The sequence below is a fragment of the Phocoena sinus genome, chromosome 2 (genome assembly GCF_008692025.1).
Source record: "Phocoena sinus isolate mPhoSin1 chromosome 2, mPhoSin1.pri, whole genome shotgun sequence".
In the NCBI taxonomy this organism is placed as follows: domain Eukaryota; kingdom Metazoa; phylum Chordata; class Mammalia; order Artiodactyla; family Phocoenidae; genus Phocoena; species Phocoena sinus.
Genome location: NC_045764.1, coordinates 176,772,119 through 176,795,191, shown reverse-complemented (window position 1 = coordinate 176,795,191; position 23,073 = coordinate 176,772,119). Strand labels below are relative to the sequence as shown.

At 47.7% G+C, this 23,073-nt stretch overlaps 2 protein-coding genes across 3 annotated transcripts; both read left to right on the top strand.

The window, feature by feature from the left end:
- The first annotated feature begins 490 nt into the window (after positions 1-490).
- Positions 491-1,462, top strand: RD3L (retinal degeneration 3 like). The gene is made up of 2 exons (XM_032624153.1): positions 491-789; positions 1,165-1,462. Exons 1-2 carry the CDS (start codon positions 491-493, stop codon positions 1,460-1,462), a joined length of 597 nt encoding a protein of 198 aa, XP_032480044.1.
- Positions 1,463-14,734: 13,272 nt separating this feature from the next.
- Positions 14,735-19,428, top strand: ATP5MPL (ATP synthase membrane subunit 6.8PL). 2 transcript variants are annotated; one of them, XM_032624799.1, is made up of 5 exons: positions 14,738-14,818; positions 16,226-16,351; positions 17,699-17,822; positions 18,560-18,583; positions 19,277-19,428. In XM_032624799.1, exons 3-5 carry the CDS (start codon positions 17,699-17,701, stop codon positions 19,309-19,311), a joined length of 183 nt encoding a protein of 60 aa, XP_032480690.1. In that variant the 5' UTR covers positions 14,738-14,818; positions 16,226-16,351; the 3' UTR covers positions 19,312-19,428. The 2 variants fall into 2 exon arrangements, with proteins under 2 accessions (XP_032480689.1, XP_032480690.1); XM_032624798.1 differs by lacking the exon at positions 16,226-16,351 and having other exon boundaries at positions 14,735-14,818.
- Positions 19,429-23,073: the final 3,645 nt, after the last annotated feature.

Sequence of the window (23,073 nt, the reverse complement as noted above, 5' to 3'; positions counted from 1 at the left end):
CCAGGAGAAGGAGATATGTCTGAGTGAAGCACAGCTTCGTCAGCAATTCAAGTAAACTCTTCGGCAACATCACCACATCGGATCCGTCAACTTCACAGGTAATCTTTAAACCTTTTCTGTACAAAACATAAGTCAAAAGTATGTCTGCAGATAGCACTTTCCTATATGTTGATATTTTAAAGCCTCCTAAGAACTTTTAATAGCAAGTGTTAGTGGTATTTTCAGAAAATTGTTCAGTCTGTAGATTATCTGACTGCATTTCATTTCTCCTTGGCTACATAAAAGTATTTTCAAAGCCTGGTTTTTGGCACTGACCTAGTTAGAAATTAAGACTTTAATCCATTCTAATCTTATCCTGAGCCATATATCTAACCAGTGAAAAATTCATTCACTTTTCTGGCAAAGTTACTGTAAAGAAACAAATATTTGCTCATCAGAGCCATAATATTTTATGCAAATAAACAAGTGAGAATATTTCCATAGGCTAAAAATGCCACTTTTTGGCTGGATGAAATGGCCAAAACTCAATTCCTACAAATCCACACGCTACCCTGACTCAGAAGTAGTGACAAAGACTCTGCTTCGGGAATTAAAATGGCATCTAAAGGAACGAGAGAGATTAATACAAGAGATCGAAAATGAGCAAAAAGTGAAAAGAACAGGTGTGGATTACAATTGTCTGAGAAACTATCAGAATCCCCACGCAACCATCCCAGCTACTGAACAAAGACAACTTGAAGTTCTTTGCTCACAGGTTCAACCTTGTCAAACTGGAGCTATTCTCAGCAGGTAAAAATACTACGTTCCCTTCTTGTGGTATTTGCTGTCAAGTCTAAGCTCCTCATATCTTTAGATTGGAAATCGTATTATATCATATAAATTTTTTAATCATGTGTATCAACTACCCAGCAACCAAAATCCCTAAGGATGGGCCGGAAAAAAAAAAAAAAAAAAAAACACTGTTGATATTTCACTGGCTAGGAAATGTTTTAAAGTCTCTTTTGAAATTTCTTTACTAGAAGTATAATTTTAAAGCAATGTGCAGTTTACTCAAAAGGTGGGCGACTACTATATGGTTACATTATCTAAGCTGAATTTTGGAGACAAAGGGATACGACAAAAGAGATTTTCTGAATTGAATACTGATAACTGCTTTGCCTCTAGATTTCGAGAAGTTCTGGCAGAAAATGATGTACTGCCGTGGGAAATTGTCTACATCTTCAAGCAAGTTCTGAAGGACTTCTTAAGTAGTACTGACAAAGGCAGTCAGCAAGAAGGCGTGGAGGAGTCACAGAGCGCAGCCTGTCCTGTTCGCTCCGTGATCCCAGGAGAAAGCTCCAAGAGTCCAGACAAGGATGAAATACCCACTATTTCAAGTTACGTAGACAAAAACACAAAGAACAGGTTCCCAACATTCTCACATACGATATGGAACCTACCATATTATTACCCATCAAGTTAAATTACTTGTAAACAGAGGAGTTTTTGACAGTCTTAGTATCAGAACCCTTAATATTAAGAAAAAGAGAAAGTGATGTGACTTAATGCTACTCTTTGTCGCAAGATCATAAGTTAAAATTCCTGTCGATGTAGCCTATGTTTTAAATAGTGTTCCTTTTTTAACCACTCTAAAAATGCAATGTTTTCATTGAACAGTATGCTTTTAACTAAAATGTTTCCTAAATATTTTCAAAAAATGTTTGAAGTATTTTCTTATACCTCAAACACATCCCAACAGGAACTAAGGCATTTTATTTTGAAATCTGAAATATGAAATTTGTATGAAAGTACCAAGCATGAAATTCGATAAATTAACTTTGACATTAACCTTGCTTTTATTCTAAAAAGAACTATGTATAGAATAAAATAAATGATCGATGTGAATCTTATCTTTACAATACAACAATGAATCAGTCATTCTCTGCGGGGGAGGGGGAAGACGGCAGTGAGGGAAAAAATAATGTGCAGTTTGAAAACAAAGCAGTACCTCATCCCAACACTGAGATTCGTTTTTAATCTCAACCAGCATTAAGGAAAAGTATTTAAAAGAACAGCTCTATATTACATGAGCAAAAAAGAAATGGACTAGTTTAACACTAGTAACAGCTACTCAAAGAAAAACAGTCAATGCCAATCTATAATCTAAACCAATATTATGTTCATTTAAAATAGCAGAATATTTAACATACAAAATTCAACCTCTCAGAATTTCATTAAAGTAGGGAACTATTCATTAGATTTATTTCTATGATTAAGTGCTAGAATCTATACCATTCTTAAAAGAAAATCCAAGGAACCTAATGTCCATAACTTTATATTTGGAGATTTATTCGAGTGAGTTTTTTTCCATTAAAAAGAAAAAAAAGGGGCTTCCCTAGTGGTGCAGTGGTTGAGAGTCCACCTGCCGATGCAGGGGACACAGGTTCGTGCACCTACTTGAAAGTAGGTGATGTTATTCCCATCTGACAGATGAGCAAACAGCCTCACACCTGTTCGATGCCTTTGCCCAATATCACAAGAGATACTGAATGGCAGGGCTAGGATTCACATCAGCCTGGCAGGCCCCTACACCACCTCCAGCCCCAACTTACGTCTGAGCTCCAAATGCATACAGGCAATTGCCTACATGACACCTCCTCTGGGAGACCTACAGGCAACTTAAATCAACATGCTCAAAACCAAATCATAGAGGTTTGTTTCCTAAAAGGATAAACAAAATTCAAGAAAGGAACAGAGGAATCAAAACAACACACTTTACACAAACTAAAAGCATAACTCTTCGAACACCTCAACTAGTGTTTTCCAGTCATTTCTCAGGAAATGACAACCCTACCTATCCATCCAATTCTACAAGCCAGAAATCTCAGAATCATTCTGGCCCCCCCACAATGGTGGAGGACCCCAAAACACATCACCAACAGCAAGACTTGGGGCAAGTGATAAGTGCTTTAGAGGAGGAGAAAAAGTTCACAAAGACTAGAGAGACTGACAAAGAAGGTGGGGGAGGACTTCTGTAGCTATGGAGGTCACAGGAGACTTCTTGAAGGAGCAGAGCCCCGAATGATGAAAGGAGCCTGTCATGGGAAGAAACAGGGCAGGAATGGAAGAGGGCAGGCACTCCAGGCACAAGACAGACAGGTGTGGAAGCCCCAGTGTGGAAAGGAGTGTGGTGTCTTCAAGACATAGAAAAATGCCAATGTGTCCAGAATGCAGTGAAAGACAGCAGGAGGTGAGTCAGGTGCCAGATGGAGGAACACTCAGTAAGCCACGATCAGAGTCTACATCTTGTTCTAATAGCCATCTACCCCACAGAAAGTCGCACATGTGCTCCTCAAACCTTACGTGTGAATGTTTACTCAAGGATTCCTTCATTCAGGGATTCCCTCAGGGTGGTGCAGCGGTTGAGAGTCCGCCTGCCGATGCAGTGGACGCAGGTTCATGCCCCAGTCCGGGAGGATCCCACATGCCGCGGAGCGGCTGGGCCCGTGAGCCATGGCCGCTGAGCCTGCGCGTCCGGAGCCTGTGCTCCGCAATGGGAGAGGCCACAACAGTGAGAGGCCCGCGTACCGCAAAAAAACAAACAAACAAGGATTCCTTCATTCAAGAAATATCAATGGGCATCCACCTCACGCCAGGTATTCTTCTAGGTGCTAAAATAAATTATTGGGGGCAAAGACAGGAAGCCAGGAGACCAAAAATAGAAGGCTTTTGTAATAATCCAGGCAAGAGATGATGGTGGTTTATTTAGACCAGGGTGGTGATCGTATACACAGTGAGACACTCTTATTCTAGAAATACTTTACGGGACAGTTGCCAGGATAGGCTGATTTTTATTGGACTGATTGTATACATACACACACACACACACACACACACACACACACTCTCACTCACGCACACCCCTACCTTAGGGAAATCAGCTCTGGTCAGAGGAATAACTCAGATTTCAGGATTCACTCAAGGTAGGAGCAAATGAGGAAGCAACTCTCATCGTTTCTAGAATAAGGACCAAGCACATTGTAAGCAATCAATAATTGGGACCTACGAAGGCAGTTCCTTCATCCAAACAGACATCTGAGTTCCTACTATATGCCAGGTACTGTGCTAAGAGGTGGAGATTCAGTGAAAATCTGCACCCTCAAGAAGTTCTTATGTGGGGAAAACAACGCATAAAATAATTCCTTGGGGCTTCCCTGGTGGCACAGCAGTTAAGAATCTGCCTGCCAGTGCAGGGGACACAGGTTCAAGCCCTGGTCCAGGAAGATCTCACATGCTGCGGGGCAACTAAGCCTGTGTGCCACAACTACTGAGCCCGTGCACCACAACTACTGAAGCCTGCACACCTAGAGCCTGTGCTCCACAACAAGAAGCCACCGCAATGAGAAGCCCGCACACCGCAATGAAGAGCAGCCCCCGCTCGCCGCAACTAGAGGAAGCCCACGTGCAGCAACGAAGACCCAACGCAGCCAAAACATAAAAAGTAAAAATAAATAAATTAAATAGATAAATAAATAATTCCTTCAAAGTACTAAGAGATGCACATACAGGGCACTAAGCAAGCAGTTGTTTAAAACAGGCTCGCTCGCTTGGTTTTCCTCGGACCCTGCTAGTGGTTCCTTCTCGGTCTCCTTTGCACATTTTTTCTCACCAGCCTCTAAACATTCAGGTGCTCCAGGCTTGGGTCCTTAGACCTCCCCTCCCTCTGCACTCACCCACCAGGCCCCATCACCCAGAGCCTGGGTGGTCTCGTCTCACTGGCCTCAAAGCCTTAACTCCACACATCTAGCTCCACAGCCAGACTTCTTTCCTCGCTTCACGCACTTACTGTTATCTACCAGGATTTTCAGAGTTACCATGTTCAAAATCAAACACCTCGTATTCCCCCAGAACCAGCTCTTCCTGCGGTCTGGCCTTCCTCAGTGGATGGCAACACCTTCCAAATGCTCAGCCAGAAACCTTGCCGTCACCCGTGACTGCTTCCCCGTTCCTATTCTATACCTGATCCAGCTACAAAGTTCCCGCCTCTTAGTAATATACCCTGAATTCCACCATCACTTACCACCTCCACTGCTACTGTCCTGGTCTAAACCACCGCCCCCTCTCTTGCTTGGATGATGTATTAGTAAGGGTTCTCCAAAGAAACAGAACCAACAGGACATCTGTATATACAGAGATTAGTTTTAAGGTATTAGCTTACACAATTGTAGAGGTGCAAGTCCAAAATCTGCTGGAGACCCAGGTCAGTTGCAGTCTGGGTCTAAAGGGACTTTGTTGGCAGAATTCCTTCTTGCTCAGGGGAGATCAGTCTTTGTTCTATTCAGGCCATAAACTGATTGCATGAGGCTCACCCACATTATGGAGGTTAACCTGCTTTACTCAAAATCCGCCTATTTAAATGTTAATTCTATCCAAATAATATCTTCACTGAAAGACCCAGAGCAATGTTTGACCAAATATCTGGGCACCATGGTGCAACCAAGTTTACACATAAAGTTGACACCTGACCTCCCTGTTTCTGCCCTGGGCCCCCTTCATTCATTCAACTGGCAGTGACCCTGTCAGAGCGGAGACCACACGTGGCAGCTATGCCCAAAATCTCCAAGCGCCCTCCAGTGGGCTCCCCGATGCCAAAGATGAAGCAGGAGACTGAACAAGGAACTCTTGACCTGGCACCCTGCTGCCTCTCTGACTTCATGTCCTCCCTCCCTCTCAATCCCTCTACTCCAGCTGCACGTGGTAGATACAGAATAGACACTCAAATAGTTTTTCAATTGACGGGAAAATTACCTAATAGACTAAATCTGTTAAACAGACAAAGCTTTTTAAAAAACATGGACTTTTGTGGGTGAACAGAAAACAGAACTCCTTGGAGGGTAACACAAGCAAATACTACCATCTAGGGAAGGCCTAAATACTGAAAGACAAGGCAAAAAGGAAAAAGTCACATGCTTTGGAGTCAAATACACCCATTGTACAACATAACAGATCCATGGGCTGGGATAAGTTTCTCAACTTACCTGATCCTTGACTTCCTCAGCTATAAGATGGAACTTGCCTCGTCTGTCAGGAGGAGTGAGATTGCTTGTACTGCCTGCGTCACCTGACACAATGCCCAACGCAGTAGGCATTCAGCTTACAGTAAGACATTTCAAGAAGGAAACGTGAAATTAACAAAAAAGGAAACTGGGTAACAGCATCACCAGATGCTTCTGAAAAGCGATTTGAAAGCTTTCTGTAGTGGAGTTTCTCTGTGACAAAGTACATTTTAAGGTACTGGAGAGTCAAAGAGGTCAAAGCGAGAATTAAGCAAGACCGTCATGAGCCCAGGAGTTCGCGTGAGTTAGGAAGACAGAGGGAAGTCCACACACAAAGAAAGCAACACTGGGCAGAAGGGCAACGGGATTGCAGCGAGGCTGCCAGCCACAATCTGAGGACCATGCCCTGCATTCCAAAGGAAAGCTGGCACAGACAACCCTGGAGGAAAACACAATGGCCTAACACAGCCACTAAGTTTCTTTTTCATATGCCAAGGTGAAGAAACAGGAATGTAAAAATAAAAGAAAGCATACTCCAGGACTTCCCTGGTGGTGCAGTGATTAAGAATCTGCCTTCCAACGCAGGGCACACGGGTTCAATCCCTGGTCGGGAAACTAAGATCCCACATGCTGCAGGGCAATGAAACCCACGCACCACAACTAGAGAGAAGCCTGCAACGAAGACCCAGCACAGCCAAAAGAAAAAGAAAAAAGGGAAAGCATACCCCACAATCAGCACAAAGGAGCGAAAATACAATAACATGTGGAAAACAAGACAGGAAGAAATTCATAGGATCACTGAATATATCATTTGCAAACCATTCAACTACCCCTACTCACTTTACCACCCATCCCAACTCCTGGTCCCGGTTCACTTCTCACCACAGGAACTCAAGCAGGGCTTTCTTTCAGAAAGAAACTCACATTGTGACTCTGTACTCACCACACAGACACAGGTCCATCTCACAGAGCAATTCTTATTTGAACTACCATGATACAGTCTGGTATTTTCTATTGCTCATTAAGCTGATTTAACAGCACCCACAGACTGGACTCCGGGGACTCAATGCAAGCTAATCTTCCCACCTGAGTGACTGTTCCTCTCAAATACCTTTTCATTATGCGATACCCTATACCTATAAAGCCTGCCTTCCCCTACATCGAACGTTTTCTCACCAACATCAAAACTCTCCTTCAGGGCTTCCCTGGTGGCACAGTAGTTAAGAATCCGCCCGCCAATGCAGGGGATACAGGTTCGAGCCCTGGGCCAGGAAGATCCCACATGCCGCAGAGCAACTAAGCCCGCTGCGCCACAACTCCTGAGCCTGCGCTCTAGAGCCCGCGAGCCACAACTACTGAGCCCACGTGCCACAACTACTGAAGCCCGCGCACCTAGAGCCCATGCTCCGCAACAAGAGAAGCCACCACGATGAGAAGCCCGCACACCGCGATGAAGAGTAGCCCCCACTCGTTGCAACTAGAGCAGCCCACATGTAGCAATGAGGACCCAACGCAGCCAAAAATAAATAAATTAAATAAATAAATTTATTTTTAAAAAAACTCTCCTTCACTGGGAAGACATCATTCAACAAGCCTCTGAGCAGCCGTTGTCTGCCAGGCACTGTAGCTGCAACAGCTTCATGGTCAGCTCATCTAAGTCTGAATCCCAGCTCTACCACTGTATTAGTTTCCTGCTGGGGCCGCAAGTCACCACAAGTTCAGCAGATTAAAACAACACAAATTCATTATCTCTCAGTTTCTGTAAATCACAAGTCCAGGTGGACCCAACTGGGTCCTCTGTCTAGGGTCCCACAAGGCCAAAATCAAGGTGTTGGCAGGGCTGCATTCCCTAAGCTGGAGGCTCATTCAGGTCGTTGGCCAAATTCAGTTCCTTGAAGTTGTAGAACCGAGGTCCCCATTTCCTTGCTGGCTGTCAGCCAGGATCCAGTCTTTGCTCTTAGCTGCCCACATTCCTTCTCAAGCTTTCCATGTGGCCCCTCTAACAATGACCAGTCAAGTCCCTCTCAAGTTTCAAATCCCTGACTCTACCCAGAAAAGGTCTCTGCTTTTAAGAGCTCATTTGATTAGATAATCCAGGTAATCTCCCTATTTCAGGATCTGTAACCTTAATTACATCTGCAAAATCCCTTTTGCCACGTTATATAAAATGCTCACAGGTTCCAGTGGATATCTTTTAGGGGTGGGGGAGGAAGTCATTCTACCTACCTTGACCATTTATTCCTGGAAACCAGGCAAGTCACTTTACCACCCAAGTGTGTTTCCTAATCTATAAAATCAAGGTAATGCCAGCAACCTCAAGGGGTTGTTTTGAGGATTAAATAATATAGCTATATTTAACTGAGTGCCTACAATTTGCTAGAGACTCTGGCATTAGATGAGCATTAAGGGTCCAGGAAGTTAAAAGGACATTTAAATCCATGCTTGTCGTTTCTGACAAGGTCAATAATAGCTTACTTCAGTACCACAGTGAGTCATTTAAAAGCAATACTGTTCTGCCCATTAAGTACGGAGCAAGCAGGGGAGTGGGGGCAGGGGGCGGATCTAAGGGATCATTCGCCAGAGTAATTAAAGGAAACAAAGTGTGTGAAAACGTAAACAAAACAGCCACTCTAAAGCTGTACCAGAGTCTCTCTGTCCCCTCCCTGCCTCCAAGAAACAAATTTACCAACGATCCCAAGTTGCACTTGACTTTACAAAGGCTCGAAACAACCCATGAGACCTTGGCTCAGACTCTTGAGTCCATCCACTAGACCAAATGGGGGTGAAGGCTGGGGGCAATGCACAATGGTAACTTAAAAAAAATTAAAATCAAAACCACCCTCTCAATGGTAAAGGGTGTTGAACTCGGGGGGAAGAGGCCAAGCAGTGATGCAGATACCCCAAGCAGGGGATACTTCCACACTGACCTTCTTTAAAGAGGGAGCAGGTGTTTCTACTCACCAGGTCTAGGTCTCCTACAAATATAGGCATCCTCTTGCCTTATTTCCACTAAAATCATGTGAACAGATTAACTGACAGCACCCAAGACAAGGAATAATGGGAGGAGAAGCACTAATAAAACTGAACAAAGATCCAGCATTAGTGCTCCTTGGTATTTACCCAAATGCGCCGAAACTTCTGAGCCCACAAAAACCTGCACAAGAATGTTTACAGCATCTTTATTTATAACTGCCAAAACTTGGAAGCCACCGAGGTATTCTTCAGTGGTGATCGGGCCGTGGTGCATCCAGACAATGGAATATTATTCAGCACTAAAAAGAAACGAGCTACCAAGCCCAAAAAGACATGGAGGAGGGCTTCCCTGGTGGCGCATTGGTTGAGAGTCCGCCTGCCGATGCGGGGGACACGGGTTCGTGTCCCGGTTCGGGAGGGTCCCACGTGCCGCGGAGCGGCTGGGCCCGTGAGCCATGGCCACTGGGCCTGCGCGTCCGGAGCCTGTGCTCCGCGGCGGGAAGGGCCGCAGCAGTGAGAGGCCCGCATACAGCAAAAAAAAGAATGAACCCTCGTCTTATCGACTGATTTAGTTAATAATAATAAACATACCACAGTAAAGCTAGATGCTGACAATGAGAGAAACTGTTCGGGGAGCAGGAGGTACATGGGGCTCTACTCTCTGTTCAATTTCTCCATAAACTTAAATTGCTCTAAAAAGTAAATAAATAAAGCCTACCGATAAAAAGTTTTTAAACTGAACCAAACTCTGGAGCGGCTCCACTTCTGGGAGGGAGAAGTTAACCTGGCCCAAGCCACGGGGTGGGGCTTGCTTGGCGGCCAGCTCACTCTGGGACGGCCAGACATCTCAGCAGAGCGGCCGAGGCCAGCGACAGGGTCATGCGGGGTCGGGGAGGCCTAGGTCCTCGCCCAGGCCCGCACCTGCGCCCGCCCCCGTCTCTCCCCCGCAGCCTCCTTACCTCCCGGGCGGCACCAGCCTGGCCTGGGCCTGGGCCTGGGCCGGAGCCGGGGCCTCATGGCCCACTTCCCTGCGCTGCGCCTCATCCCGGGCCACCTCGGCCGGGAGGGCGGGCGGCGAGCCCAGCAGCTCCACATTAGTCACCATCTTGCCGATGGTGAACCAGTCATTGATCTGGTCGAGGGTGAGCTTGCGCAACATGCTCACAGACCGGCGTCCGCGCCTCTTCAACCTCGGGTCAGAGAAGCGGGAACACGTCGCACGACCATGCAGCGCCCGCACGACGCAGCGCCCGCACGACGCAGCGTCGGCAGGCCCGCGGCCCCGCCCCGCCGCAAGCCCTCCAATCAGAGCGCCCCACACGCGCCACGCGCCCCACGCGCCACCCTGACCTTGTGCCACCGGCCCCGCCCCGCCCCGCTGCGCCGTGTGAAGCCTGCCGGGAGCGCTTGCCCGTCAGCGACGCCGAAGTCCGGCCGCTGGGGGTCGGCCGCCAGGTACCGAAGTTGGCAAAACGAGTCCCTCAGGGCCCCTCGGCCGTCTGGGGGCGCGGCCCAGCATCAGCGAACCCGGGATGTGCAAGAACAAGGCCTCCAGTCTCTCTCCAATCTCCCGCTTTGAGGGCTACTCCAGCTGAGGCTTGGTGGGCGCTCTGGGCCAACACGGGACAGACGTTTATTGAGCACCAGCTGTGCGCCTGGCCCAGTGCAGGGTCGTGGTAATAGACCTCAGCATGGAGAAGATGGAAGGCAAACCAGAGCCTGCTAACCTGGGACACCTTGCACCTAATTTGGGGAAGGGAGCAAGGAAATCGGGGAAGGCTTCTTGGAGAAAATGACACATAAGTGGAAACCTGCAGAAGAACCAGGAACAAGCTCGGCGAAAGAGGACTCGGAGGGGGAGGTAGTCCGCTGATGAAGGCCTAAAGGCAGGTGGCCCTGCTGGCTGAATTGAGGATCTGGAAGAAGTTCAGTGGGGCGAGATCTTGACTAAACTGAGTTCATCTTCCTTCCTTCCTTCCTTCCTTCCTAAATCCACGTCTCAGGGGTGGTGTCCTCCCCACAGCTAGACAGAAACAGGTGGTGAGAGGTTCGCATTTGGAGGTCATCAGCAAACGGATGGTGGTTAAAACCACCCTGGGAGCAGCTGAAATGGTCCAGGGCAGAGCGAGTGAAGGTAGACAGAAATTAGGAAGCAGACTGAAAGAAGGGTCAGAGAGGAAAAATCCAGTAAAGATATACAAAGGAAGAAAGGCAACAGGGAGAATCAGAAGAGTGACGTTACTGCCTGCCCACCTTCACACCGTCAGTGCCCAGTGCAGTGTCTGGCACAGTGCGGGCTCACAGGAAAGAGCCCTGTGAAGAAATAGGTGGGAGGCATCCAGAGCATGGCACTGGTCAACAGCGTGAGGGCCAATCAGTTAAACACTGGAAAATGCCCAAAGAGTGGCAGCTAGGAGGTCAGCCTGACAACAGTGCAGAGAGAAGTCAGACTAGGCCGGGTTGAGCTACTGGTTTCTTACAAAAAACAAACCCAGCATGGTACTGAGCTAGAAGTCCCAGGCCCTGTCTTGGCCACACCACTGATGTATTACGAGCCCTGGGCCTCGTATTTTGACTGTTCCAAATAGTGCAGGCTTCAAAAGTCCCCCTCACATGCACATTTTTTTGGCAAGGAAAAAAGAACATATTTTTCAATAAGTAAAAAAATGTGATCATAAAGTCATTTAGACTCTCAGTATGTCATTCAGCATTGGTTGGAAAATACTGCAACTTCATTTTGTGAAGGCTAGCACATGTTCTGAATTTCACAAGATAGGCCAAAGCCACTTCAAACGGCTCTGCAAGTCCCACTGTGTTTCCTAGCGCGTTACTGTTCCCACACGACCTTCCTCTGTTGATGTTACAGTGAGTGCTTCTAAGTGGAAGTGGCTCTTTTTCTGAAGAAAGTGCCTTTCATGCAGATGTTTTCTGAAGGGCTTTTTCTGTTCTTTGATCCTTTTGGCTTACTACCTCCTTCGGTCCTCCTGAGGTTTGAGTTTTTAACTGCAGTTGAAGGACACCGTCTTGATGCTTCTTCAGTTTCGAAATGCGTTGTCATTTAACTGCCACTTTCCAGACGAAACACTGGTTGACGTTCGGTGTCGTGACAGAGTAAATGGCTTCGAGCCCCTTCATTTCATGAGTGGTTCTTGGTGCTCTTTAGTCATCTGGCCCAGCTCATCTGGCATTCCTGCCCAAAGTCCACAGTTAAAAAGAGGCAGCTTCATAGTTCCGTATAGGCATGTAGACATCTAGGCTAGAGCAAAGGGGAAGGCCACGGAGCGGGCCTTGGTGGAGGTTTCACATATTTGCCTCCCCAGGGCAGTTGGAGCTGCAGGGAAAACAGCTGAGAGCAATTCCAAGTGATGTTGATGCTCTGAAGTGGGAGGAGCTTTGCCCAAAATACCTTCATATCTTCAGTGACCTTCCCAGCCACAAAATACAGCATTTTGCATTTTGAATTAATCTGCTGGGATGACCCTTTCTTTAAACATTGTTTTCTTTGAACATGTGTTTTTCATGGGCTACGCTGGATTAACAACTGAGGACGTTAAAATTCTGCTTCTCTCAAGTCGAGTTTGAAGTTTAAAAGGTTTGTCTTGAAATAGCTTTACAGTGCTGATGCTCTTCCTTAGGTTCTTCCTAAGTGCTTATTGTCCTCTGTGGTTTTCTAGCTCATTATAAGTCTAAAACATTCTTTTTCTAAGACAGTGTTTCTCAAACCTTGTCCTTGTCTCAGGACCCACTTACATGCTTAAAAATTGTTGAAGAGGGCTTCCCTGGTGGCGCAGTGGTTGAGAGTCCGCCTGCCGATGCAGGGAACGTGGGTTCGTGCCCCGGTCCGGGAAGATCCCACATGCCATGGAGCGGCTGGGCCCGTGAGCCATGGCTGCTGAGCCTGCGTGTCCGGAGCCTGTGCTCCGCAACGGGAGAGGCCACAACAGTGAGAGGCCCGCGTACCGCAAAATAAAAAAAAATTAAAAAAAAATTGTTGAAGAAAAAAATTGTTGAAGACCCTACAGAGCTTTTGTTTACATGGGTTCTATCTGCTTTATTTAGGGATTACAACTGAGAAATGTTTTATTTACTTCTTAAATTCATTTTAAAATGATGATAATAAAACCAGTTGATGTTAAAGGGAATCATTATGAAAAGTCACTATATTTACCCCCAAATTTTTGTGTTTGAGAAGAGTAAAAGACGCTTACATTTTCACAGACCTCTTAATGTCTGCCATAATGGAAGATAGCTGGATTCTCCTGTTTTTGTACTTATTCTGTTGTGGCATCACAAGCCACACAGCCTCTGGAAAACTCCACCATACACTTGTGAGAGAATTCTAGTGAAAAAGACAAGTAACATCTTACCATTATTACAAACAACAGTTTCGGCCCTCAGGGGCCTTGGGTACCCCGAGACCACACTTTGAGCATCACTACCCTAAGTTTTCCAAGTGTTGCATGCAGCTTCATTTGATCCTAAGCTCCCTTCACTTCGAAGCAGGACCAAGTCTGTTGCTCTTCCTTTCACCCTCCCCATCCTTCCTTCTGAGCTCACTTTCCTTCTGCCTGAATAATGAACATTGATTTTTTTTTTTAATCTGCAGACCTACTGGTGATCATTCCCTCAGTCTTAGTTGGCCCAAAATGTCATTTCGCCTTCTGTTCTGAATGCTAATTTCCTCACGCATGGAATTCTAGATTGGCAGTTATACTAAGACACCAGTTACACCTATGATAGACTTTCTTGCTGTTCCTTTCTCTTTTGTCTGTGTTCCTGAATGGTTTCTTCTAACCCAGCCTCCAATTCAGTAATTCTTCAACTGTCTAATCTGTTGCTAAGTCAATCCAACTTCTATTGGGCTCTTTTTCAAGTCAGCTAAGTGGCTTTCTTTTGTTTAACTTTTTACAGTTTACAGTTTTCTGCTGAGATTTTCAGTCTTGTTTTTTAATTTCTTGCACATATTAAGCATGGTTATTTTTATTTATTTTTTAATATTTATTTATTTTGGCTGCACGGGTCTTAGTTGGGGGATCTTCGTTGTGGCATGGTTAGTTGCGGCATGCAGGATCTTTTAGTTGTGGCAATGCGAACCCTTAGTTGTGGCATGTGGACTCTTAGTTGTGGTATGCACGTGGGATCTAGTTCCAGGACCAGGGATCGAACCTCGGCCCCCTGCATTGGGAGCACAGAGTCTTACCCACTGAACCACCAGGAGGTCCCAAGCATGGTTATTTTTAAAGCCTGCGTCTTTTAGGTCCAGTGTCTTGCACTCCTGTGGAAGTCTTTAGATTGTCTGTTGAGTAGAATTACGATGCACAGAATTGATGCATAAAAATATGCAGAGCAAAAAATGTTAACACAGAAATGGCAAGAAAATCAGAGACGGGAGATGCAACTTTTCTGCGTTTAACACAGGTAAAGATTCCCTTTTTCAGGTAGACCAACTCGTCGGCTTTGTCCAAGACCTTCTCAGTTTCAGCACTGAAAGTCCCACTCCCAGGCAAATACGAATGGTTAAGTCACGTGATTGTCACACACACACACACACACACACACACACACACACCACACACACACACACACACACACACACACACACACACACACACACACACACACACCACGTCCCCTGCGGCCGCTGGGGGCGCTGTGGTGCGCAGGCGCGGCCGGGGGAGGCGCGCTGGTCTAGGGCGACGCCGCTCCTTCCGCCTTCCCGGCAGGCCCCGCGTGGCGCCTGCGCGTTCACTGACCTTTCCGAGTCATCGGCTTTGAGTCGGGGCTGGCTGAGGCGCTAGTCTTTCGCCGAGGTGAGTGCGGGGCTGGGGTCGGCGCTCGGCGCGGGGTAGCCGGTACGGTGAGGGGCCGGATCGCGGGCGGCGACGACCTGGGGCCCGGAGTGGCCTCCGCAGCGGGTGGGAGCCTCCCCGGTCCCACCGCGGCCACACCTCCATCCCCGCTGACCTTGAGGTCCAACTCTTCTCCCTGCCCACGCGCACCTTTTACTTGGGTCCCCCAAACTGTAAAGGGAGGTCGTCCTGGGGTTAGCTGTTATTAGTCGAGGCCGCGCTACGCCTTTTCCTTTGGCCGTGAGAGGTTCAACCACCTAACCGAGCTTACAGGGCAGGTTAGTGATGGAGTCAGGATCCAAGCCGAGAGCTCTTTCCCCACGTTCACTCTCTTCTCCCCTTTACACCTCAAGTTTCCTTGCAAGCGCACTGTTCTCGGAGCTACACTGTACGTGACAGGGCTTTGGGAGAGGGGGAAACGGGGACCAAAACGGGATCGGAGGTTATTGCAATTGTACGGACCTCAGCCTGTGAAGCCCGGTCTGAGGCTCAACGGGTCAGACGTTTCCTGTTTCCAGTGTAAGGTCAGGTGATAGTTTGCTGTTAATGTAACATACCAACCACTTTGCAGACTTAAACGGACACAGCCGACACCCACTTGGCCTTTGAATAGGATGGGTCTTTGAAGGAATGGGCGCTAATAAAACTCACACAGCTGGGAAACGATGCTAGATAGTGAACTCAGGCAGAAAAAGTATGGGGCCTCATTTTGTAAACATTGGGAACATGTTGCTTGTCCAGCCAGATATGTCAGCCTTGGGCCAAAGGCGGGGTGAGAGGTAAGCATTTGCCGTGTACCTACCCTGAAGCACTCTTGGGTAATTCTAGGTGAGAAGACAACACCAGGGGCCTGGGCCCCGAGCAAAATATGGAGATAACAGAAGTTTCTTTGGCTCCTTCTTACCTCCTTTACACCTTCCTAGTTTGCTTTGCTCTTTTCCTTCTAGATCCTCTTCTGGCCTTGCTCTAAGGCCCCTACCTGACCTGGGCCTTGCTCTCAGCTTCTTAAGTCCTTCCTCGTAGAATCTCAGGAGCTTAGTACTGTTGTAGTCAGCTGGGCATTTGCAGACATTCTTTCTGCTCTTGCTGCGATCATTTACTGAGTTTTTATTTCACACCAGGCAGTAGGTTGGGGTCCTTTACTTTGAGAGCCCAGTGGGGCAGGTGGAGCTATCCCTGTTTCACAGAAAGGGAAACCTCTGAAATGACAGCTTCAAGACATTGCCAGGATCGAGGGCAAAACAGGCTGAACTGGTGTAGGAACCTAGGATTCGCAGGCTTCCGACCCCATTGGTCTTCCTTCCCAGTCAGTGCTGGGCACAGGGAGGAGAGGAATTTGCTCAGTGCCTCTGATCTCTTCCTGTCCAGGGCTTCCAGAGCCTTCCTCCACATCCTGTTTGGATCCTCTCATCTGCCTTTTCAGGACAGGGCTGTTGGTTTCTTGGAACGGTATCCTCTGGCAGAGCATCCCGGTACTGCCTGAAGACAGGAAATATGAGGGCAGACACGTCTGCAAGGGGTTCCAGGAGGGGGACACAGCCACGTCTTCCTGGGTCACTCAGGGGGCTGGCTAGCCTTCAGGCCTGGGTCTCAGCCTGGGTATGTTCTCTCTTTGCAAGAGCTGGAAGCCAGGCCTCAGAGCAGATTCTCAGTAATGAGGAGCAGATCCAGCTGGGTGACTTACAGATTCAGCTGTGTGATCTCAGGCAACTGTGTCCAGCCAGATATGTCCAAGTAGTGCAGGAGATAAGCGAGTAAAGCACTTCATGAATGCTGTTAAATTTGCATGACATTCTGAGAATAAAAGCTGCGCTCTTTGCTGTGGCCGCCAAGGCCCTGCATGACCTGGCCATCTTCTGTCCACTAGCCCAGCCATGACACTTCATGTAACGAGCACTTGCCGTAGGACAGCAGATACTGCAGTTGACACAGAGCAACTCCTCCATCTTCATAACAGCCCTCTGAGGCGGCTGCTGTTTTAGAGATGAGGAAACCGAGGCAGTTTAAGTTAGCTGGAAAGTGACAGAGCCAGGATTTGAATCTGAGTGACCGCAGTGGCCTTCTCGCTGTTCCTCCCACTCCAAGCGTGTTCTGACCTTGGGTCTTGGCCCGTGAGCTGCCTCTACCGAGGACACTGTTCTCCCAGATGCTCTGGCTCTTTAGAGAAGTGAAAGTTCTCTCCAAAAAAAAAAAAGTGAGGTGATGGATGTGTTAATCGCCTAGACGCACTGTGCACAGGTATCAGGTCACCACCGTGGTGTACACCGTAAATGACTCACAGTTTAGACGTCAGTTATGCCTCAGTACAGCTGAGATTCAAACAAAACAAAAGAAGGACTGAGACACAGCTGACGAACGTGAGCCCGAGCCTGGGTGTTAGTGTCACAGGGAAATCACCGTGCCTTGACCATGTTCTTTCCCAGCTTTGAACGCCAACAGTTCTTAACGTGGTGATGCAGGTATGCTAGTTTCTTCAAAAGTGTGTCATTCTTGGCCTAATTTGGGGGCATTCGTGGACGATAGCCTTCGGAGAGGGGGACCATTGATGACAGTGTGGGACAGCCCGGGCTGGGAGAGCTCTGGGGCCGGAGGAATGTGAAGTGAGGAGTGCCCGGATGGCCAAGGTCAGGGGATGGTGAGAGGTGAGTGGAGCTTGGAAAGCTGTTGAGAGCGGGAGTCCCCATGTGGATGTTGGAATGGCTTTGGGTAGCAGGTCTGGCATAGGGGCTGCACACTGTTGAATAGTTTGGGAAATAGGGTCAAACTTAATAAATGGAAACTTCTTACCATTAGGTTTAAAACAATAGTCATGGTAATATTTATCACTGTGTTCCTTTTCAGATGCTTCAAAGCCTTATTAAGAATGTTTGGATCCCCATGAAGCCCTACTATACCCAAGCTTACCAGGAGATTTGGGTAGGAATGGGGCTGATGGCTTTTATCGTTTATAAAATCAGGAGTGCTGGTAAGTTTCTTTGTGTTTGATTCGTTGGAGGTCAAGAAGAAAATTACTTTCAAGAGGAATCACAATTCATATTGTAAAGAAGCTGTGGTTCTTAACTAGGAGTGAACATCCGAACCCCTGGTGGTCCTTTGTTAAAATGTGGGGAGTGTAAGAGCTATGTCAGCGATAAGAAATTTGAACAAGACCTTGATATCGGAATTGTTAATTTTCTTAGGTGTGGCAATGGTATTTAGAATGCATAGGAGGTGTCCTTAGTTTTAAGAGATGCAGGTTAAAATATTTAGGGATGAAGTGTCATGGTATGTAGTGTTTTACCGTACCTTTTCCACCGATCTGAACGTTTAAATATTTCCTTAATAAAAATTGGGGCAGAGTAACCATTTGGTTCTCAGTGAAGCAGAGATGAGGCCCAACTGTGTATGAATGAGCGATTGGTTAGAAAGAGGAAAGAAAGGAGAAACTTTAAACTGCAGGACTGGAGGTTAGGATCTGGTAGAGAGTGAAGAGTCCTGCAGATTCTGAAGGGCTATTTAACTGTTGAGAGAACATCTGTGGTAGAATTTTTACCACTTCTTGGCTTTGAGACACTATAGGAATTCCGATTTTCTGAAAGCTTCATTTAATAGCTTTGCCTAAGCTATGAACTTTTCAGCCAAATGATGATTTCGACAGTGAGTCGACTAAAGGCATTTTTGTAAAGCATTGACATGGCCAATTTTTCTTTCCATTTATTTTAGATAAAAGAAGTAAAGCCTTGAAAGGTAAGATTTCTGCTTCTTAAAGTGGGTGGGGAATGAAAAAACCCCGTCGTACCTTCTTGGGACAAGGTATATCCCTGTTGTGAATTGAAGCTGCTGCGTGGTTCACTACGCACGCAGAGGCAGTAGGAGCACTTCAGAACGTGGAGAGCGCTGGCCTGCTGGAAGCGGACTCTGAAGTTCTGCCCCCTACAGTCTGTGTGTTAAAAACCGTTGCTCGCCCCTTGGGCCAAGTACAGCTTCCAGGAGTGAAATGAATTGATCGGAGCTAGCTGGTGCCACCAGTAGGCAAGCAGGAGTTAGCTGTGCCAGTGGGCTGCCCTGTAAAACGTGTTTTGAAAGCAAGAACCACATAGACTTGTGCCCTAGTGCTGGGCGTTTCTTCACTTCGCTTCCAAATGACAGTGAAACTCTAGTCATCTGATTCCCGTGCAAACTTAGGACTGGCCCTTGACCTTGGGGAGGAGACATTTCCGTGCTGCCTGCTCTTTGCGCCTGCACGTGAGCTGCACGCCCATGTTGATTCCACAGACCCTCCATGTGCATCCGTATAGAAATAACCCTCCATGTGCTCCATCATGTTGAAAGTTGTCCTTTGCATCTTCCGGCTTGTCAGTACATACCTATATAATGAACCGCAGTCTGCTTGTTCCTTTCCTGCTAAATTGTATCTGTGTCGTGCTTCTCTTTGAAAAGCTTCCAGTCCTGAGCCTGCTCGTGGTCATCATTAACAAGGTCTCCTCGGATGGGACGTCGGTCTGGCTGTGTTGTGGGAACGTGGGACATCGGGTTGACTTGCAGCAGTCCCGCTGCCCTTGGGCATGAATAAACGTACCTGTGAGACCCATGCTGCCTGCACCCGTGTCCCTCCCTTCGACCCACCTCCGCCACACTCCGAGTAGGTCTGCGCGCGCCAGGTGCTGCCGGAGTCTCGCCGAGCTGCCCTGTCCTTAGGAAATCCAAGGGGCCGATGAGTGAACACCTCGGTTAGCACAGGGGTGGAGGGCAGATCTAGACTTCACACTCTGGAGGTCAGTAAATGGTAAGCAGATGATTCTGCTACTTAACTCCTATGACCTCCCTGAGCCTCTGTTTTCTCATCTGGAAAATGGAGATAATGTATAAGTTCTAACTTAGAGTTACTGTGGAGTGCAGTAAGAGAAAGTATGCAAGAGCATTATTTAAACTGTACAATGCCTTTTTTTTTTTTTTTTGGCGGTACGCGGGCCTCTCACTGCTGTGGTCTCTCCAGACGCACAGGCTCAGCGGCCATGGCTCACGGGCCCAGCCGCTCCGCGGCACGTGGGATCTTCCCGGACCGGGGCACGAACCCGTGTCCCCTGCATCGGCAGGCGGACTCTCAATCACTGCGCCACCAGGGAAGCCCTGTACAATGCCTTTTTAAAAAAAATTTTATTGGAGTATACTTGATTTACAATGTTATGTTAGTTTCAAGGGTACAGCAAAGTTATGTAAAATGCTTTAGAAATAGGCAATATTAGATCACATGGTGGATGGAATTATAAGCTCTAGAAAATTTTATCCAGAAATCACTTCTAAGGCCAGGTACATACATTTTTTTTTTTAAATCAATTGATACTTCTTCTAGTTTGGCTAATGTCAAGTGAATGCTGCATAATGGTTTTCTCCATTTAAGGCGATTACCAAAACCCCTAAAATTGCATTTAAAAAATAGACTCTAAAGCAGTAAGCGTAGGGGTGGAATTGAGTCCAGTTTGAAATCTGGTGCTTTGCAGGTGACGGGGGTCTGCCTGTGGAATAGAAATGGTGGCCCAGGTCTTGGTCCTGGTCTCTCGCCGTGGTTGGTGCCTGACAAATGGCTGCCACTTTTGGATGGAGTCTCTGAGCCTTGGTTTCTTCTGTTGTAAAATGGAGATAAAACCCACTTATCAGGCTCACTGACTGCCTCACGGTTGTTGGCTCAACGGGGAACAGGGGTGAAAGCGTCGTACAGCCCCAGTGAGAGCTGGCATTGGAGCTGGGAGTAGGGTTCCATTCTAAAGCAGGGATCACATTTTCTCCGATAAGCTTTTATTCTCTTCTCCCTCCAGAGGATGAGTCAGCACTGTGGATCAGAAAGTCCTAATCTTAAAAATTACTCACATGGGCCATCTGTTCTGAGACAGGCATCACCTGGAGGGCGGTCAGCAAGGACTAGTGGGGCCCGAGAACTTGTATCTCTCACAGGTTCCCAGGACGTGCTGATGCCCAGGGACCACACTTTGAGAACCACTGAGCCGTACAAAGAACGTCCCGTCCCCTCCCACCCCGAGCCCTTACATCCACTACATCAGTGTCCACCCATGTTCCCCCTGGTGCTGTGCCTCTTAGCACACTGAGTCCTAAGAATCGAATGAGGTAGAGCTGCAGTCCCATTTTACATAGGAGGAAACTGAGGCTGAGAGAGGGCAGTGAAGTGCCAGAGGTCAGCTAGCCGATGCTGGGACGAGGACTTGTGCTCCGGGAGGCTGAGCTCTTATCCGGAGAAGGAGAAGGTGAGGCCTGGGCAGCCAGCCCCTGGAATCAGCAGAGGAGCTGGTGTGCAAGCCCTGGGAGTGTGTCCCTCTCTACTGCTTGTGGGTTCCTTGAGTTATCATCAGTAAATAAAAACCCGTCATAGACCAGTTGCCCGTACTGCACCTTTGCAGAATGGGGTGAGGGGCTCTTGGGATTTATGTTGTGAAGGGAACTTGACTGAGATGGAGTATATCCTATGAAAGGTGGACCCTGTGGCCTGTGAGAGTGGCAGGTTGGAGGATGTTGAGAGACCTGCTCTACCCCTATCCCCACCCCTGGAGACTGTGCCCAGCGTCAGCCATGCCTTAAAGAGTGGAACAAAACTGTCTTCCTGCTGCACCAAGTAGTTTCCCGTCCCTAATTCCTAAGTGGGGACAGCATGTTTTGTTGCAGAAAGAAGCAGAGTTTTGTTGCTGCCCAGAACCCACTTGCCGTTTGCACACAAGCCGGTCATGTCCCGAGGTGGCCTGCAGGTGGAGCCAGTGCATGCCGCCAGCCTGTCGTCACCAGGCTTCCTGTGGGCGCTGAGTACAAATGTGGGACTGTGCGGAGCTGTGCTGGGCACGGGGGGCACCCTGTTCAGAGCAGCGCTCGGGCGGTGCCAGCAAAAGAGAGACGTCTGTCTGCAGAAGCAGAGAGGGCCTCGAACTCACCCGTGGCAGGAGCAGCCAGTTGCCAGGTGGAGCTCCAAGGAGGCCCTTTATCCGGAGGTCCACACATCCCGCCCATCCATGCTTCGTCAGTGTTCTTCAGAGTGGCCTGTGGAGGACCCTAAAGGCAGAGGGAGGAGAACATGGTCCCAGCATCTGAAGGGGTAACTTTCAACAGTGTGTTTCAGCCACCAGGGAGCCTCTGGAAGAGGCATGTGTTGCTCACTTGTCATTGTATTAATATATCCCAGGGGTGCGTGTGCCCCAGTCGAGCTGTTTGGCACCTGTAAGATGATTGATTTGGGACTTCCCTGGTGGCGCAGTGGTTGAGAGTCCGCCTGCCAATGCAGGGGACATGGGTTCGAGCCCTGGTCCAGGAAGATACCACAAGCCACGGAGCAGCTAAGCCCGTGTGCCACAACTACTGAGCCTGGGCTCTAGAGCCCACAAGCCACAACTACTGAAGCCTTCGCGCCTAGAGCCCGTGCTCTGCAACGAGAGAGGCCACCGCAATGAGAGGCCCACGCACCGCAACTAGAGAAGGCCTGTGTGCGGAAACAAATACCCAACACAGCCAAAAATAAATAATAAATCAAATTAATTTTAAAAAAAAATTTCAGGGCTTCCCTGGTGACACAGTGGTTGAGAGTCCGCCTGCCGATGCAGGGGACACGGGTTCGTGCCCCGGTCCGGGAAGATCCCACATGCCGCGGAGCGGCTAGGCCCGTGAGCCGTGGCCGCTGAGCCTGCGTGTCCAGAGCCTGTGCTCCGCAACGGGAGAGGCCACAACAGTGAGAGGCCTGCGTACCACAAAAAAAAAAAATTTTTTAATTTCAGAAATAAAAAGCAGAGGACTTTCTAAAAAAGAATAAAATAGCAGATTTATGTAAAGGACACTAATTCATCTCTTTCCACCTGGTATCTCACATAGGACCAGGCATTTGTAGTAGGCACTCAGTGAAAGCAGAAGCTTGTTCTTTGAGAAGATAAATAAAATGGACACACTAGCTAGACTGATGAAGAAAAAATAAAGGAAGAATAAAAAAGTAATATCAGGAATGAGGGAGGTGCCGTTACTACAGATTCTACAGATATTAAAAGGATAAGGGAATATCACAAAGAGCTTGAAACCAGAAAATTCTACAGGGTGTATGAAATGGACAAGTTCCTTGTGAGACACCACTGAAGCTCGCTCAAGAAGAATGGAGAACCCAAATAGCCCTAAATCAAAGAAATTTAATCTGTAGTTGAAAACTTGCTCAGAAAACTCCAGGCTCAGATGGCTTCCCTGATGAGTTACACCAG

What these genes read in the sequence shown, in the direction of transcription:
- ATP5MPL (XM_032624798.1), top strand. Translation starts at nt 17,699, where the DNA reads ATGCTTCAAAGCCTTATTAAGAATGTTTGGATCCCCATGAAGCCCTAC. An exon ending in TTATAAAATCAGGAGTGCTG is followed by an intron (nt 17,823 to 18,559) that starts GTAAGTTTCTTT and finishes CATTTATTTTAG; the next exon opens with ATAAAAGAAGTAAAGCCTTG. An exon ending in AAGAAGTAAAGCCTTGAAAG is followed by an intron (nt 18,584 to 19,276) that starts GTAAGATTTCTG and finishes CTCTTTGAAAAG; the next exon opens with CTTCCAGTCCTGAGCCTGCT.
- RD3L (XM_032624153.1), top strand. Translation starts at nt 491, where the DNA reads ATGCCACTTTTTGGCTGGATGAAATGGCCAAAACTCAATTCCTACAAA. An exon ending in ACTGGAGCTATTCTCAGCAG is followed by an intron (nt 790 to 1,164) that starts GTAAAAATACTA and finishes CTTTGCCTCTAG; the next exon opens with ATTTCGAGAAGTTCTGGCAG.